Source organism: Eschrichtius robustus, chromosome 9 (genome assembly GCF_028021215.1).
Source record: "Eschrichtius robustus isolate mEscRob2 chromosome 9, mEscRob2.pri, whole genome shotgun sequence".
Classification (NCBI taxonomy): Eukaryota; Metazoa; Chordata; class Mammalia; order Artiodactyla; family Eschrichtiidae; genus Eschrichtius; species Eschrichtius robustus.
The window spans coordinates 71426283-71443580 of NC_090832.1; the positions used below are offsets into that span (position 1 = coordinate 71426283).

Sequence of the window (17298 nt, forward strand, 5' to 3'; positions counted from 1 at the left end):
TACTATATTTTAAAATAAAGCTATGGTTGCATCCATATGAATAGTCTTAATATGTACCTTACAGTTGGTTGCTGGTTGAAAAATCACTTGAGAAGGGAGGCTCTGAATTTAAGGCATTTTCTCACTACAGTATATATACCTACTTGTTTGAGTATTGATGGATAAAGGTGGTATTTATACTTAAATGTGCTTAGTTGATATTTTAACTTGATAGTACTTTAAAGAAAATTTAGAAGACTTATACCTGGAAAACAAGATAGAGCACAGGATGTGAAAGTCTACTTCTCTGCTCACACCCTAGTCAATTAACAGAGATGAATGACTCTGTTTAGTTCTGATTGTAGTTAACCTCATATCTTTTAACTACTAAGTTTAAGCAGTATTTTTTTTTTTCCCCTTGGAGACATTTGGCTTACTCTAGTCCTTTTTTTTCTGAACTGTTTTAAGTTCGGTTGATCACCTCAACTACACTTAGGCCTCTACTTACACCGGTTTCAGTACCTGTTTGCTCTTCACTATATGGGGAAACAGCACACTCAATACTTTCTTTTCCTTCATCTCCCAATTCCTGTTAACTATCTTTACTGTCACTTTTTTTTTCTTCTGGGGCATATATTGATTTTAAATTTTAGCAGTAGAGCGGGCTTATTTTATGTATGGACTGTCCTGCTCACTCTTGAATTCTGTCAATTTTTAAAAAGATAACCAGTTTCTTAATGCATTGAAATACTACTTCACTTTGGTTATTTACTTCCAGTGCTTTTGACTTTTTTCTCAAATGTTTGGTAATTCTGCTTTTTTCATATTTATGAAAGAAAGATCAAAGTGGTCTGGTGTTCCTGGGCCTATCCACTGAGACAGGTGACTGTAAGTTGTGTGTGTGTGTGTGTGTGAGAACACAAGGACTAACAGGCTTTATTATCATTTCCTTGAGGGCAGGCAGGCAGGCAGGCAGGCAAGCTTACCCCTCCAGTGCCAGGAAGCAGAGTGCTCAATTGTAGGAACACTGACTTGCGGGCGAGTTATTTGCTTTGAGGAGGTGGGTAGACCCTGAATGCAGTTCTGCAACCCTCGGGGACCTAAATTTCTTCCCTTTCCACTCTTGCTAGCCAGAGGTTTTGCCTTTTCCGGAAGTCACTCATCCCTCCCATGAAAAATGGCTCTTTTTCCTGCAGTCCTCTGATTGCAAAATGAACATAGCCTCAGTTCTTCATCTTTTGTACTAATTTGTGCAAATTAATATAAAAAGTGATAGTTTAAAAATAGAACTGAATAGTAAAATACAACAGTATGATGTACACTATCTTAGATTAGAAGAAACCACCTTTATCTGTATAATCACATGTGACAGCTCATTTAAAATAAATTGTCTAGGAAAAAGTTTGAATAAATCTTACTTGAAAAGAGAACAGCACCTAGCATGCTAATGGGTATATAGAAGACATTTTGTGACTAAGGATGCAAACTTAGTGGCATTCTTGACTGAGCAAAGCAGATTATTTTGAACCCTTTTTTTGGGAATAGTATGATAGATTTTATTTTAGCATACAATTTCTGAACACTTAGAAGAAACCATTGAGCAGTATTTCGGTTTATCCCTTTTTTTTTTTTTTTTTTTGGCCACACTGCGTGGCTTGTGGGATCTTGGTTCCCTGACCAGGGATTGGTCCCGGGCCAGGGCAGTGAAAGCACCAAAAATCCCTAGACCACCAGAGAACTCCCATTTCCTTTTTTTTCCTTGTCCATTTACATTTAATACAGCATACCTTCATATATGTTCTTTTACTAGTTAATGAGATTACATTCCTTATTTTGGCAGGGGTCTCAAACCTACCTTTTCCAGATTTGTTGTTCTGGGATTTGGTGAGAGTCCATGTTGACCTACTTGTGGAATATATTCTTTTATACTTTTGTCATATGCTCTGTCTTTGCTGATTAGAGGGTCTAAATCCTTAAAAAACATTTCCACCTAAATATGGCAATTCAAACATTTCAGATCATTTTGCCTATTCTTAAGGACCTCTTCCAGGTATGAAAACCATTTATTTTTTTGGCTGCACTGTGTGGCTTGCAGGATCTTAGTTCCCCAACCAGGGATTGAACTCGGGCCACGGCAGTGAAAGCGCTGAGTCCTAACCACTGGACCATCAGGGAACTCCTCCCTTAAAACCATTTTTAACAGGTTTTATGATATTAAATATTAATTAGTTGATATCAAGGGAGAAACTGACTTTAGAGGTTTTTGGTACCAAAAATCTTGGCTAAGTTTTCAACTAGTTTGAACTAGTGTACCTAGACTGTTTCAATTAAAATTGATGGACATAAGACACACTAATCTCTTGTATTTATAGGGCTTTCCCATTCTAATAAGCCTGATGTAGCCTGTTTATATTCACTTTTCATATAAACTTAGAAAAGTACAGGTTGCTAAAGCAAAAGACTGTGAATTAATATAGTCTCACAATTTCAATGACTTAGATACTCTTACTTCCCCAATAGTTTCAGGTGAAAAACAAAATATTTTTTTCTTAATCATTGAGACACTTAATAAAAGGAACTGAGCAAACACAAATATAACCTCTTTGGCCCTGAGTTTACTTTCCTGTAAAAAAGAGATGCTATTAGATTGTGATATTTTTCTAGCTTTCAGCATTCTATGAGATACAGCTTGTGTTAAAAAAAAAATTCTGGGACCTCCCTGGTGGTCTAGTGGTTAAAACTGCACGCTTCCAATGCAGGTGGCACAGGTTCAATCCCTGGTTGGGGAACTAAGATCCCACGTGTGGTGCAGCCAGAAAATAAAAATAAATACTTAAAAAAAATTCTGCCTAGATGGTTTTTGCTTCATTTCATTCATACTTTTGTTGTGAAGACCTAGTTTTACAAAATACAGGAAATGTTACATTACTGTTCATTTGCCCTGTAATACCTTACATATTATGAACATTTCCTGGTACATTATTTTTGTGATACTTAGTTACTATTTGAGGGAGAGAGTGGCAGGACAAACCTTTCTCTTAAAGCCATATATTCTGAGGAATAAAAGTCTCAACTCTTCACAGAGCATTATTCAAGTTATTCCCAAATTCCCTAAATTACTGTGTTAATGTTGTACTAGTTAAGAGTCAACCTGTGTAAGAGATGTCAATTAAAATTAGCCATATGGATCTACTTTTGTGCTAGTAAGTATGTTTTTTAGTTTGTAGAATTAGTGTTCATTTACTTACGGTCTCTCTGTTCTGAAATTCTAGGCAAAACTCATTTAGTGTAAAGCTAATAAATATATTAGCCTGATCAGGAAATAAAAGCCAGTTTAACTGCTAAACCAGCCTCCCAAATTTGCTTTATTAATAATAATGATTCAAATATTTTCTAAAAATTATAGAGTGTTCTCCTAAGCACCAGCAATCTCCTCTTCCTCTCCGCCCCTAGTAAACTGTCTTTAAGTTGAAACACCACGTGTTTCATTATCAGGATAAAGCATATTATTGCACCTTTTCCTAGGTAGCGTGGTGATTTTGGAATGATGCCTCTTTTAAGTTGATTTCCCTCTCCCCTCAGTTTTCAAGAAGTGTTCACAGGATACCAGTAGGCTGATATAAAAGTTACATTTTTTAAAAGCTTTAGGGAATTTCCTGGCGGTCCAGTGGTTAGGACTTGGTGTTTTCACTGCCGGGGCCCGGGTTTGATCCCTGGTCAGGGAATTAAGATCCCATAAGCTGAGAGAGAAGCTTTAACTTCTCTGAGGCATTGAATCACTCTCCTTGAAAAGTTTCCTTGCTACTTTGCTGGTTATGTTAATATTCTCTATCCTGTTCTTATCTGTTCTTATTTCCCTTTTTTCTTCTATACTTGTCTCCTTGATCTCAACTGTATTTCCAGCTTCCTGTCACATCTGTGTGGACTCCTGGTTTAATGTCAGGGCTTGATTGATCTGTTATATGCAGGTTTGCCATTCCAGCTCTTTGCTGTACATGTTAGAGTGCTCTGTCAATGATTATATCCTGTTAATTTATCACATCCAGTTACACTTGATGACTTACTGGTACTGAATAGGCCTAAAAATCCTCTCTATCCAAGTCCTACCGTACCCTTTGAGAAGTTCAGGTCTGGCTGAACTTTATATTTACAAAGATCTTAAGTGGTTCCAGATTTATAAGTGGCACATTATAATGGCTCTCCATATCTATTTCTACAATAGCACTGTCTAGTAAAAATAAAATGCAAGCCATATATGTAATTTAAAATTTTATAATTTGGTCTGAGCTCATCCTTCTCGCCTTAACCTTCCATTGGTATTGCCTGTAAACAGACTGCTGGCCTGGTCTTTCTTTGGCTCACTTCACATTTCTGGTGTCTTAGTCTGTGTCCCCAACCCACCCTTCCAAGCCAAGCTCTCAAAAATCCTCTTCAGTGAAAATAGTAAAGTCTTCGTGCTGTATGTGCATTAAAATGGTGATCAACAAAGTATCCCTGAGGAACATGTACAGTTAGGGGAACATCAGAAGTCCTGGCTTTCTGGAGTTTATATAAGGCTGTTAGCTGATGGTTTTTCCTTTATTGCTTGTGCAGTAGGTTTGTAACATAGCTATTTATGTATGAGTCAAAACCCCAAATCTACTAACCTCTGATTAAAGGTAACTTTAGGAGCAAAACCATGGTTTTAAAATATTTGGCAATATTTGAAAATCTGGTATTTCTATGCTTTGTAATTGCAAGAAGAATCTTCAGAAACATTTAAATTAATATTCATTATATTTAAAACAATAAATTATATTCATTATCGCTGCTACCCTTCAAATTCATTTTCTGTCAGCAGTGTATGTGGTAATTACAATTTCCCATCCTCTACTGTGATCAATAACAGCTTCATATGCTGCTTCACACAGTGGGAAGAAAGCTATGAAACTCGGCAGAGACTGAATATGTAAATAGGCTTAAACTAACTTAGGGATAATACGTGATGTGTTATCAACATTTGAAAATCCAGTTCATGAAAAGGACTGTTTAGGTAGGGCTATTTGTTGTTTGTCTCTTAACTCTGAAGCTTTACAAAAATTGCTCCAGTCCTACCACCAATGTTTCTGTGGGCATTCTTGGATAAGCTTTCTTAGTCTCAAATATAAAGAACTGAAAGTGAGCTAATCTTTAAATTATATATCTATATATATATATAAATTAAAACTGAAAATAGAAGTGATAGAAATGCTCAGTGAACATCTGGGATAGTTCTTAATTATATTGAATAAATAAGTATATATCTTGAACTGTTTTTACAAAATTGAAGAGTATAGGCCATATGACTTTCTGATAATGCTCAAAATTCAGACTGTTTTAAATGTGTTCATCTAAGCTAAAAACCCTAAATTTAAATGCTAACTGTCTTTCAATATACAAGGGCAATTTTCCAATAAAAATTTTTTTAGTAAGAATTTCCAATTTACTTATTCAAGATTTCTACTTAGATATACTGTACTGAGTTGTGGGGTTTTTTGGTTTATTTATTTATTTTTGGCTGTGTCGGGTCGTCGTTGCTGTGCACGGGCTTTCTCTAGTTGCAGTGAGCGGGGGCTACTCTTAGTTGCGGTGCCCAGGCTCTAGGTGCGCAGGCTTCTCATTGCAGTGGCTTCTCTTGTTGGGAGCACGGGCTCTAGGCGCGCGGGCTCAATAGTTGTGGCGCACGGGCTCAATAGTTGTGGCGCACGGGCTTCGTTGCTCCACGACATGTGGGATCTTCCTGGACCAGGGCTTGAACCTGTGACCCCTGCAATGGCAGGCGGATTCTTAACCACTGCGCCACGAGGGAAGCTCTGTGGGTTTTTTTTAATGTTTGTTTTTGATTAATAACTGGAATCAGTTTACCAAAATACAGAAAGTTTCTTTTTAAAAGTGAAGATAAAAATTGATTTTAACTATTTTGATAGCAACCTTACTAGAACTGGAATTGAAGTACCGCTATTAGTGATCTTCACAATTCTTAACCAACCCTACCTAGTTGCATGGTGGTTTATAGGTACCATGTCAAAGTGCTTTTGTTTTTGTATTTTAGAAAACAGCTACTGAGAGGTAAGAGGAACGACTACAAAGACTTTCCACAATATTTTCAGGAGTTACTGAAATCAGTTGAAAGCTGTATTTAAACATCTGAATATAGTTAGCATTTTTCCTTTTATGAAAGAAAGCCATTGTGTCTATAGTAAACATAAAAAATAAGGTGGATAGAGATTCATCCGATTGTCTATTGTCGCATGTATCAATAATTTGTTCCTTTTTATTGCTAAATTGTATTCTATGGTATCCTGTACCACAGTTCGTTTAACCATTCGACTGTTGAAGGTCATCTGGGTTGCTTCCAATTTAGGGCTATTACAAATAAAGCTGCCAGGAACATTCCTGTAAAAAAAAAAAAAAAAAAGAAGGTGGAATGCTTTATTTAAAGGATAACTTTAACTTTTTAAAAAAAATTTTATTTATTTTTGGCTTTGTTGGGTCTTCGTTGCTGCGTGCGGGCTTTCTCTAGTTGTGGAGCGTGGGGACTACTCTTCGTTGCAGTGCGCGGGCTTCTCATTGCGGTGGCTTCTCTTGTTGCGGAGCATGGGCTCTAGGCGCCTCGGCATCAGTAGTTGCAGTGCGTGGGCTCTAGGGCACGCGGGCTTGAGTAGTTGCGGCATGTGGGCTCAGTAGTTGCGGCGTGTGGGCTCAGTAGTTGTGGCTCGCGGGCTCTAGAGCGCAGGCTCACTAGTTGTGGCACATGGGCTTAGTTGCTCCGTGGCATGTAGGATCTTCCCGGACCAGGGATCGAACCCCTGTCCCCTACATTGGCAGGCGGATTCTTAACCACTGCGCCACCGGGGAAGTCCCTATGTAACTTTAAAAAAACTTTTTAGACGAGAAAGACATTGGCCATCTTATACAAAGAGTAGTGGTATTAGATTATAAGTGCCTTTTCCAATCTTTAACATTTATCAACAGGCAGGTGAATATATTTTCAGTTCCTAATCAGTTAATAATTTATATTTTCTGAAGTTATGACCTGTTAACATCAAAGTGAGGTTTAAGAAGATGGTTATTCCAACGTATCTTAGAAACAAGATGACAAACATTAAATGCTTCATTTTTGTTGCTAAGATAAAATGAGACTGCCCAGAATTTCATGCTCAAACAGCTTTTATCCAGAGTATCTCTTTGATCCACTGGTTGTGTAAAGCTGTAGTTCTTCATATCTTACCATTGGAAGTTTTACTTCATGATCACACAAAAAAGTGGGGGTTAAATATGGAAGTCGTAACTGCATTTTGAACATCTTGCACTCCCATCCAAAAATCCCTTAATGCTCCTCCTTTAATTGTATAGTCTCCATTGTAATGAGTTTCCTTTTTTTGAAAATCAAGGAAAGGAACATTTCTTGAAGTATAAAAGGCAGTTTAATGGTTCCTGTTACAGGTATTATTATGTGCAGAAGTTGATACATAGGGATAGGTTGTGGGGAGAAGAGGGTATTATGAAATGTAAAATTAAGACTGTAGAAGTAACATTACAAATGCCACAAAAGGTAAAACAAGAACCTTGATGCTTTGAGACTCATGGGTGGAGGGTGGGGGGGCGGGGTGCGGAGGAACTGGGGTTCGGAAATGCCAAACCTGTGACAGGAGAGCATACTCCAAATTACAGGAGGCAGCTGTGAGAGGGAGGGACTGAATGGCTCCAAGGGGTAGTGGGTAAGTATGCTTCTATCCTTTTCCTGACACACATGCCACACAAACATTGGCCCTTGACAGTTAAAGCCTGGTGTACATTCAGGGTCCTCAGCGTTAAGTAGGCCCAATCACTGGGATTCAGGTAGTCAACACCATCTTTTCAGATTCCTGTACCAATGTAAAAAGCAATTTATGCAGTTTGTTGGTGGGTTGGGGGAATCAGGTTTAATTAGGTAGAAGCATTATTAAATACTTTGCCTAGTGCTGCATAACTGCTGAAAATTAGGTGAAAGCAAAGAGATAGATCCTAGTCTGCTCAAATTATTGTCTTCCCAGAGGACTTTCCTGATCCTCACCAGTTGAAAATGTCCCTTTCCCCTCACCTGTCATTAAAAAAGACTTCTATTACTACAGACTTTATATATAAATATGCCCTGTGTGTGTGATACATTAGTTTTCATGTGTGACATGCCTCCTTCACTAGATTGTAAGCCTTTGGAGGTCAGAAAACACCTAAATCATTGGTTCTACCACCGCATTTAGTACAGTGCCTTACACTTATTTGCTAATAAATATTCATTAAAATAATGGAGATATTGTAGTGTAGTTTGGTGTTTATGAGCCCTTTAGAGGAATGCGTTATCAACTATTTTTTACTTTTTGCAGTCTGAAAATGTACCCCTAGCATATGTGATAATTGTGGCATTTATAAAAAGTCTACACATTAAGTTGTACTGGCCCCTCCACAGCTAACACTCGTCTGGAGCAGCACCGTCTAGTAGAAATATAGCACAATCCACACATGTAATTCAAAATTTTCTAGTTGCCACATTACAAAAATAAGAAACACAAGATATTAATTTTTAGCCCATTATTTCCAAAATATCATTTAACATGTAATCAGCTTTTAAAAGTTGAGATACTTTATATTCTTGTTTTCATGCTAAGCTTTCAAAATCTGATGTGTGTTTTACGCTAATAACACATGTCAATTCAAACTAGCCACATTTCAAGTGCTCGATAGCCAGATAATGGCTAGTGGCTGCAGTATTGCACAGTGCAGGTCTAGAACTTGAGGGCAGGCAATAAAAACCGCTTTGGACCTCAGTTTCCTGTAAGGTATCTCATAGCTTTGGTTTCATGTCATTGTCATTTTAGGTTGTTGTAATCCAAATAAAGCTAATTGGCTTGACTGTATTTTGTCATGTTCATAAATCCATAAAATAAAACTTTTTGTATTAGGCATTGTACAAAGACATTTAATAGGCACTTTCCACCCAATTTAATCTTCTTTAAAACTTCTGAGGAAGGTAACTGTTTATAGAGTTGAGGATGCCAGGTTTGAGATATATCAAGTTAACCTTGCGCAAAGAATTTGCCAGTAGAAGGTGAAGCTGATTTCAGAACCAGGATTGATTACGGATATCCCATATCCCCACTAGGAAGTTCATATCTTTTTTTTTTTTTTTAATTTATTTATTTATTTATTTATGGCTGTGCTGGGTCTTCGTTTCTGTGCGAGGGCTTTCTCTAGTTGCAGCGAGTGGGGGCCATTCTTCATCGCGGTGCGCGGGCCTCTCACTATCGTGGCCTCTCTTGTTGCGGAGCACAGGCTCCAGACGCGCAGGCTCAGTAATTGTGGCTCACGGGCCCAGTTGCTTCATGTCATGTGGGATCTTCCCAGACCAGGGCTCGAACCCGCGTCCCCTGCATTGGCAGGCGGACTCTCAATCACTGCGCCACCAGGGAAGCCCAGAAGTTCATATCTTTTAATAAAAAGTTGGAAAAAAAAAAAAATTCAAGCTCTGTGTATGAGTGCTGACATGGATACCAGACCATAAGGTTAAAGAGAAAACATTTAATGGAGTAAAAATTTTATTTCATTAGATGATGTTGGAGCAATAGGAAAATTTTTCTTCTTTTAGGTGAGGATTTTGTAAAATTTTCTTATAGCAGAAGTTTATTTTTATTTTTTCCTTTTCTGAGCATAAGAACAATATGAAAATTTAAATTGGTCTATTGTCTAGTTAGCTTATTCTAATAGCCCCTGCAAAGAAAATCATATGGGAAAGGAGTTCAGTTGGATGTTGTAAAGACGTCTAATATGAAAGAACAGAAAACATTTTATCATTAAAATGTACTGGCTCTCAGTGAAAAGTTGAACAGGAATTTCAGAATGAGCCTATAAAGAAGCAAAATTTTTAAACATAAAAAAAAGATTGGCAATGTAACTTCCCAAAAAGTTTAATAAAGTAACTTACCCAATTATAAAGTACTCAAGTCCACAGTAGGCACGTGATGCATGTAGATTAATTCAACATACACCTTTTATTTATACTTCAGTTTAGCCCTAGACTGTTCATATAAACGAGGGGTTTATACGTAGTTCAAAGACACTAAAAAAAAAAAAAAGTTGAAAAAGTGAAATGAACGTTTAATTATGTACCTCAAAACATTAAAAAAAAAAAAAAAAAGCCCTAAGCTTTCCAATGATGTTGTTACAGAGTAATCCTACAATATATTTACGATGTTAGTTTAAACAATACTTAACGATGAGGATCAGTGAAATTGATACTTTTATACCATTGTGGAACTGGCTAACCATTCTAGGAAGAACTTTGACAGTATGTATCATGTTCTTACTCTTTGATCCAGCAATTGTACTGATGTTGATCCTAAAGAAATTATTAGAAATGTGTATAATTTGTGATCAAGGGTGGTAATAATCATAATATCAATGAAATTAAATGGCATTAATAGAATAAAGGATGGTACATTCTGAAGGAAAATAATGCATAAAGATGATCCATGTATTCGGAATAATAACATGGGAAAATATTCATTAAACTGTCCATACACCATAGTTTTTATGTTTTTAGAAAATCATTTCTGAACCTGTCTGTCTCCGCACTTTGGAGGGTAAGATACTAAGAAAGAGAAAAGACAGACAGCATGAGAACCGGCTCTGGGGTTAGAATGGCTTCCAACCCCGGGTTCGCTAGCAGTATGATTCTGAGCAAGTTCCTCTCCGCCTCAGTAATGTCAGTAATCTAGCTGTAAAATGGGAAAAACCAGAGTACCTCCATCCGGAGGTGAATGTGTAAAGGTTAAATGAAAGTGCTTAGCGCTCCGCCTAAATAAATTTTACTTATTATTACGATACTGTCTTCCTGCATCTGTCAAAGCAGCGGAGAATACGGAAATTAAAATTTAGAAATGTGATGCCTTAGTAAAGCGAAAGCCGCAGGACACTCTACAAGAGGTATTCAACCTAACCTTTCAAGCTGCCTCATCCAAACACTTGGGTTCTGGTTAGGCCCGCGGGGCTGTAGTGAACTGAGGTCTGCCTCGCCCGTGAGCGCGTAAAAGATGCTTTCTCGCAGGGCTGGCGTCCCGGTGGGTTTGACTCTTCCGTGTTCCAGGGCTGTTTTACTCACCCGCGCGCGGCTCGTGCAAAATAAGGACTGAGAGGTGTCCCCCCTCCTCCCCTTTGGGCGTCATGCAAACCTTGGACCTGTCCCCACGTAGAGCTGAGCTTACGGAGAGGAGGCGTGGAGAGTGCTGGGGGGCGCGCCACAAAGACTACAGTCCCCAGCGGCCCGCGAGCTCGGGGAGTCCCGCAGGCAGGGCCCGACGGCTGCGGGAGGTTGCAGTTTCTCCTGTGCTCGGGCACAACCTTCTGTCTCTCCTCCGCAATACAGGCGGTTACTGGGTACTGCAGCTTCCCCCCGATTTCCGAAAAGGGCCGATCGCTGGGGAACAGGGCCCTCCACCGGAGGCCGGCGCGCGGCTCTGGCCCGTGGGCTGAGCAGCGGGACCGACAGGCCTTGCGCGGGGTGACGGCGGACACGTCGTACGGCTGAACCCCAGGCGGATGGGGGCGTGGCCGCGCACGCGCGGCGGGGCCCGTGGGCGGGGCTTTGGGCAGCTGCAGCCGGCGGACCGTCCGCCGGTCGCCGGCGGTCTGGGTCCGGTGCCCGGCCCGGGGTTGGAGACGCGGGAGGTTGATGGGGGGTCGCCTCGACCTCAGCCTCAGTCTGTAGTGCAGCTTCAGCCACGCCGACGGAGATGGCGCCCTGGGTGCGGACGTTGGGAGAGAAGCTGAAGCAGCGTCTGCGGCTGGACGTAGGACGCGAGATCTGTCGCCAGTACCCGATGTTCTGCTTCCTGCTGCTCTGCCTCAGCGCCGCCTCCCTGCTCCTCAACAGGTAACGCGGCGGCGCCGAGCCAGCCGGGCGGGGGGCAGATGGCAGCTCTCCTCCGAAACTGCGGACGCAGGCCGCGTTGCATCGCTGCGCGGAGAACGTCGGGCTGCGCAGCTGCGGGACGTGGGGCCGCCTGCGGGGCCTCTGGGGAGAGCGGCTCGGGGAAGCCGGGCTGGGCGCCAGAGCCCGGAAGTGCGGGCGGGGGTGGGCTCGAGTACCCCCTCTCCCAAGGCCTCGCCTCCTCAGCCACCTGGACCCCATTCGTCCTTTGTTTTCACCCATTTCTTAAAACCTGGGCCTCCATCACCGATGCTTTTCAGAATGAAATCTGTCCGGGCGGTACGGTCAGCTGATGGAGGAGGGTGCAAGGTCCTGTCGCAGTCGCAGGTTTAGACGGACTTCCCTCGCTCTCACCGCGCGCGCGCGCGCGCGCGCACGCCCACCCACAATATAGACCACAGTCGATCACGGCTTTTCGCGCAGTGTTGTTGGTTACAGCGCAAGGTCGTAAAGATTTGCGGAACCCAAGTCAGAAAGCAAAATAGTACCATCATCTCTAGAATAGTTTTAAAGGGAAGACTGAAAGGTAAAATTGGTAAATTTAGTTGACATTTTGAAAACGGAAGCTTCTGCCCCTGAAATAAACTGGTAGATTTTCTAGAAACGGTAGCGATGATATAGGTAGTAGTGGAGAAATGTTCCTTTAGAATTATCTTCAGATTTGCTTTCGGTGGAAAGAAATCTGAGACCGTTGTCAGCGACAGCATCTGCATGCTGTTTCCTCTGACGTTTCGAGCGTGCAGCCATCCTTACTCTTTATCTGGAAGTAGTTAATCCCCAAGGATAGGAACGGGGAAGCATTCACAAGAAATTTGGTAGTTTAATTTTGCTCCAAGATAACCGTTTCCTGTGACTGCGTTGGAGTTGGGTTTCTTCCCTGGCCTCTTTGCTTTCTTATTAGTTGACTCTGGGTTTATATAATATTAGGTTTAAACAGCGATTGATATTACTGGAAAATGTACTTTGATTGTGATGGTAAGATGTTTGATTGTTAAGAGTATGGAAGAAGTGGAATCTTTAAGAGAGCGGAAAATATTAAGTACTTACTTGCTTTGTCATCTGGAAGGTATTTCAAGCCAGATTAACAGGTTTAGTCTGAAAAACATGTCAACTTTATACGATTATTAAGTTTTGTCCAGGGATTCTTACCTGTCTTCTTTGGGAGCCGGGTCAGTTTAGGTCTCTAAAGTAGGGCAACTATGTAGGAGCAGGTTGAACTAGATTTCCAACTTAATCGTAGCATCCAGTGTTCTATGTTGTTAAGGAGTCATAGGATAGCATCAGGTCTGTATAACATCTGATCTCTGTATCCTGTATTTGCGTTATGCAAAGAAAGAAGGAAATAGCACATAAGTGTTATCTCTGAGTGGTTGGATTTATGAATGAAATTGTTTTTGCATACATGGCACATCTACTCAGAAATTTAAAAATATATATGTATATGTATATAATACAGAAAACATTGGGGGCATAACTATGGAACTAGAAAAAAATGAGAAGATATGCTTCGTACATATGTTCAACAAATGATTTCTGTACAGGCATTTCACCAGTTAATTTTTAGAAATAACTTTAAAAGAAATTTTCAGTTTAAAATCTCCCCTGGTTGGGAATTCCCTGGCAGTCCAGTGGTTAGGACTCCGCGCTTCCACTGCTGGGGACCTGGGTTCGATCCTTGGTCTGGGAATTAAGATCCACTTCAACATTTAAAATGGATAACGAACAGGGACCTGCTGTATAGCACAGGGGACTCTGCTCAATACTATGTAACAACCTAAATGGGGACAGAATATGAAAAAGAGTGGATACATGTATATGTATAACTGAATCACTTTGCTGTACACCTGAAACTATCACAACATTGTTAATCAACTATACGCCAATATAAAATAAAAAGTTAAAAAAAAAATCCCACAAGCCACCTGGCACAGCCAAAAAAAAACCCCTCCAGAAAAACCCAGAAAACGCACACACACACAAAACAACAAAACAACAACAAAACCCAAACAAAAACCACACAAAAAAACCCAACCAAACAAAAACTCCCCTGGTTAGTATGGTTAAACTTAGACTAATACTCTTTTTTTTTTTTCTTTTCTTGGCTGTGTTGGCTCTTCGTTGCTACCCAGGCTTTCTCTAGTTGCGGTGAGCAGGGGCTACTCTTAGTTGCAGTGCGCGGGCTTCTCATTGTGGTGACTTCTCTTGTTGCGGAGCTTGGGCTCTAGGCACGTGGGCTTCAGTAGTTGCAGCGTGTGGGCTCAGTAGTTGCAGCAGGTGGGCCCTAGAGCGTGCAGGCTTCAGTAGTTGTGGCGCATGGGCTCAGTAGTTGTGGCTCGCGGGCTCTAGAGCGCAGGCTCAGTAGTTATGGCGCACGGACTTTGTTGCTCCGCAGCACGTGGGATCTTCCTGGAGCAGGGCTCGAACCCGTGTCCCTGCATTGGCAGGCGGATTCTTTTTTTTTTTTTTTTTTTAAATTATTTATTTATTTATTTTATTTTTTTATTTATTTATGGCTGTGCTGGGTCTTCGTTTCTGTGCGAGGGCTTTCTCCAGTTGTGGCAAGCGGGGACCACTCTTCATCGCGGTGCGCAGGCCTCTCACCATCGCACCCTCTCCTGTTGCGGAGCACAGGCTCCAGACGCGCAGGCTCAGCAGTTGCGGCCCACGGGCCCAGCCGCTCCGCGGCATGTGGGATCCTCCCAGACCAGGGCTCGAACCCGTGTCCCCTGCATTGGCAGGCAGATTCTCAACCACTGCGCCACCAGGGAAGCCCGCGGGCGGATTCTTAACCACTGCACCACCAGGGAAATCCCGGACTAATACTCTTTTTTTTTCTTTTAAAAGAACTGTTCCGGGTACTTTTTTTTTTTTTTTTTTAAATTATTTGCTTTTTTATTTTTCTTTTTTTTAAAATTTTATTTATTTATTTATTTATTTATGGCTGTGTTGGGTCTTCGTTTCTGTGCTAGGGCTTTCTCTAGTTGCGGCAAGTGGGGGCCACTCTTCATCGCGGTGCGCGGGCCTCTCACTATCGCGGCCTCTCCTGTTGCGGAGCACAGGCTCCAGACGCGCAGGCTCAGCAATTGTGGCTCACGGGCCTAGTCGCTCCACGGCATGTGGGATCTTCCCAGACCAGGGCTCGAACCCGTGTCCCCTGCATTGGCAGGCAGATTCTCAACCACTGCGCCACCAGGGAAGCCCCCTAATACTCTTTTTGAAATTAATTTTTTCTGTAGTTGTCTTGAAACTTTAACTCCTAAAGAACTCTCAAGGTGTTATTTAGCATATAAAATTTTCTTTCAATATGCATTAAAATTATGAATCTTATCTGTGGAAAGATAAATGGATATAACCTTTGGACCGTTGTAACTGATTTATGGGAAGAGTAGAGTAAGATACTTTATATATTTCAAATTATGATATCACCTTTGCAGTATTGTTGGGATAAATTAAGAGCATAGATACAATTATATATAGATTTATTTGCTAATCATAGGATTGAATATTTGAGTATTATAATTAGGAATATTTTAAGTTAATCCTAATAATAATGGTAATAGTTATAATAGATAACACTTTGTGAGTACTTTGTTTGGCTCAGGTATTGTGTTAAGAGTTTTCATTTATTATTCTTATTTTTTGTATAGATTTTTTCCTAGCGTTTAACTGTAATTGAGTTTTTTTAAAAAAATATTTATTTATTTTTGGTTGTGCCAGGTCTTAGTTGCGGCAGGCAGGCTCCTTAGTTGCAGCTCACCAGCTCCTTAGTTGCAGCATGCATGTGGGATCTAGTTCCCTGACCAGGGATTGAGCCTGTGCCTCCTGCATTGGGAGCATGGAGTCTTATCCACTTCACCACCAGGGAGGTCCCCTTCATTTATTATTGAGGCAATTTATTGATGTGGTTGAAAGTTTTGAATCTGAAGCTTGATTGTAAGAATTTTATTCTGATTCCGTTAACTAGTTATATGACTTTCGATAAGTAATCTAATTTTTATCTGTCCCAGTCCCATAATCTGTAAAATGGGCATAATACTAGTACCTACGTTATACAGTTACTTTGATGAGTTAAGTGCGTTAACACATGGAAAGTGCTTAGAATGGTGCTCAGCACGTGCTCTTATTAAATGTTAGCAGTTATTTTTGTCTTATTTATCCTCACAACACTGTGAAGTAGGTAATATTACTAGCCTCAGTGACTTTATTTTTATGAGATATAACTTACAGAAAAGTGTATAACACATACGTAATTGTATAGTTCTGTGAATTTTAAAATGTGGTTCCCCATGTAACCACCACTCAGATCAAGATGTAAAACATTTTTAGCACCCTAGTAGGCTCCCTTGTCAATAACCTTCTCCTTGTCATGTGTCAGTTTTGTTGTTTTTGAACTTCATATTAATGGAATCCTATGGTCTTCTTGTATCTGGTTCCTTTTTCTCAACTCTCCTTTTGAGATTTATCCATATTGTTGCATGTATCAGTAGTTATTCTTTTTTGTTATTGTGTCGTATTCCATTGAGACTATGCCACACTTTGTCCATTCTTTTGGAAGGCATTCGAATTGTTTACAGTCTTTGGCTATTATGAATAATGCTGCTGTGAATATTCTAATATATATTTCTTTTGATAGACATATGTACTTATTTCTTTTGGGTTTATATACCCATAAATGAAAATGCTTAATCGTAGCATATACATTTGTTTAACTTAAGTAGATACTGCCAGACAGTTTTCCAAAGTGGTTATACCAATTTTACTCTTGCCAAAAATGTTTTACAGTTCTGTCTGATATGGTTTATAGGTTTAATTTAGCCATTTTAGTGAGTGTATAGTGGTAGCTCATTGTAGTTTTAATTTGCAGGTCCTTGATTAGCCCCATTTTACAAATGAGCAAACTGAAGCCTAGAGTTGTTCAATAACTTTCTCAGGCTCATAGATAGTAGCAAAATGGGATTCTAATGTAGATCATTCTGATTTAGAAGCCCAGACTTTTAAAATTACATTAAAAAGACATTGTTAAGAAAAAATACTTATTATTGATAACTTTCTAAATAACATTGACTCATATAAACTGTAAAGAAGTCAGAAAATAGAAATATAAAGACGATGTTAAAAATCACTCATAAATTTACCATTCAGAGTTGACTACTGTTGTTAAAATTCTAGTCACTTTTACCTGCAGTTTACAATTTTATTTGATAAATTGATTTTTTTTTTTCCTGTATATATAGCCTTCTATATATGGAGCCTGCTTAATGTGTTTTAGTATTATTTTCTTTATTACTTTTCAAATTACCACAACTGGCTTACATACACTTAACTTAGTATCTTTT

The 17298-nt window shown here is 40.0% G+C and overlaps 1 protein-coding gene and 1 long non-coding RNA gene across 7 annotated transcripts in view; one reads left to right on the plus strand and one right to left on the minus strand.

Annotated features, from left to right (window-relative positions):
• Positions 1–6485: 6485 nt before the first annotated feature.
• Positions 6486–11217, minus strand: LOC137769566 (uncharacterized). 2 transcript variants are annotated; one of them, XR_011075004.1, is made up of 3 exons: positions 11135–11217; positions 9959–10093; positions 6486–9463 (listed from the first exon to the last, which is right to left on the minus strand). It is a non-coding gene; the product is annotated as an uncharacterized lncRNA (long non-coding RNA). The 2 variants fall into 2 exon arrangements; XR_011075003.1 differs by lacking the exon at positions 11135–11217 and adding an exon at positions 10974–11125.
• A 380-nt stretch (positions 11218–11597) lies between these two features.
• SNX14 (sorting nexin 14) overlaps positions 11598–17298 on the plus strand; it is a 70824-nt gene continuing 65123 nt past the window's right edge. For 4 of the 5 annotated variants that reach the window (XM_068551517.1, XM_068551516.1, XM_068551515.1 and 1 more), the window contains exon 1: positions 11598–11905. In XM_068551517.1, coding sequence (XP_068407618.1) covers positions 11766–11905 — 140 coding nt within the window. In that variant the 5' untranslated portion in view covers positions 11598–11765. The remainder of the gene's footprint in view (positions 11906–17298) is intronic. The other variant, XM_068551514.1, reaches the window with a different exon arrangement.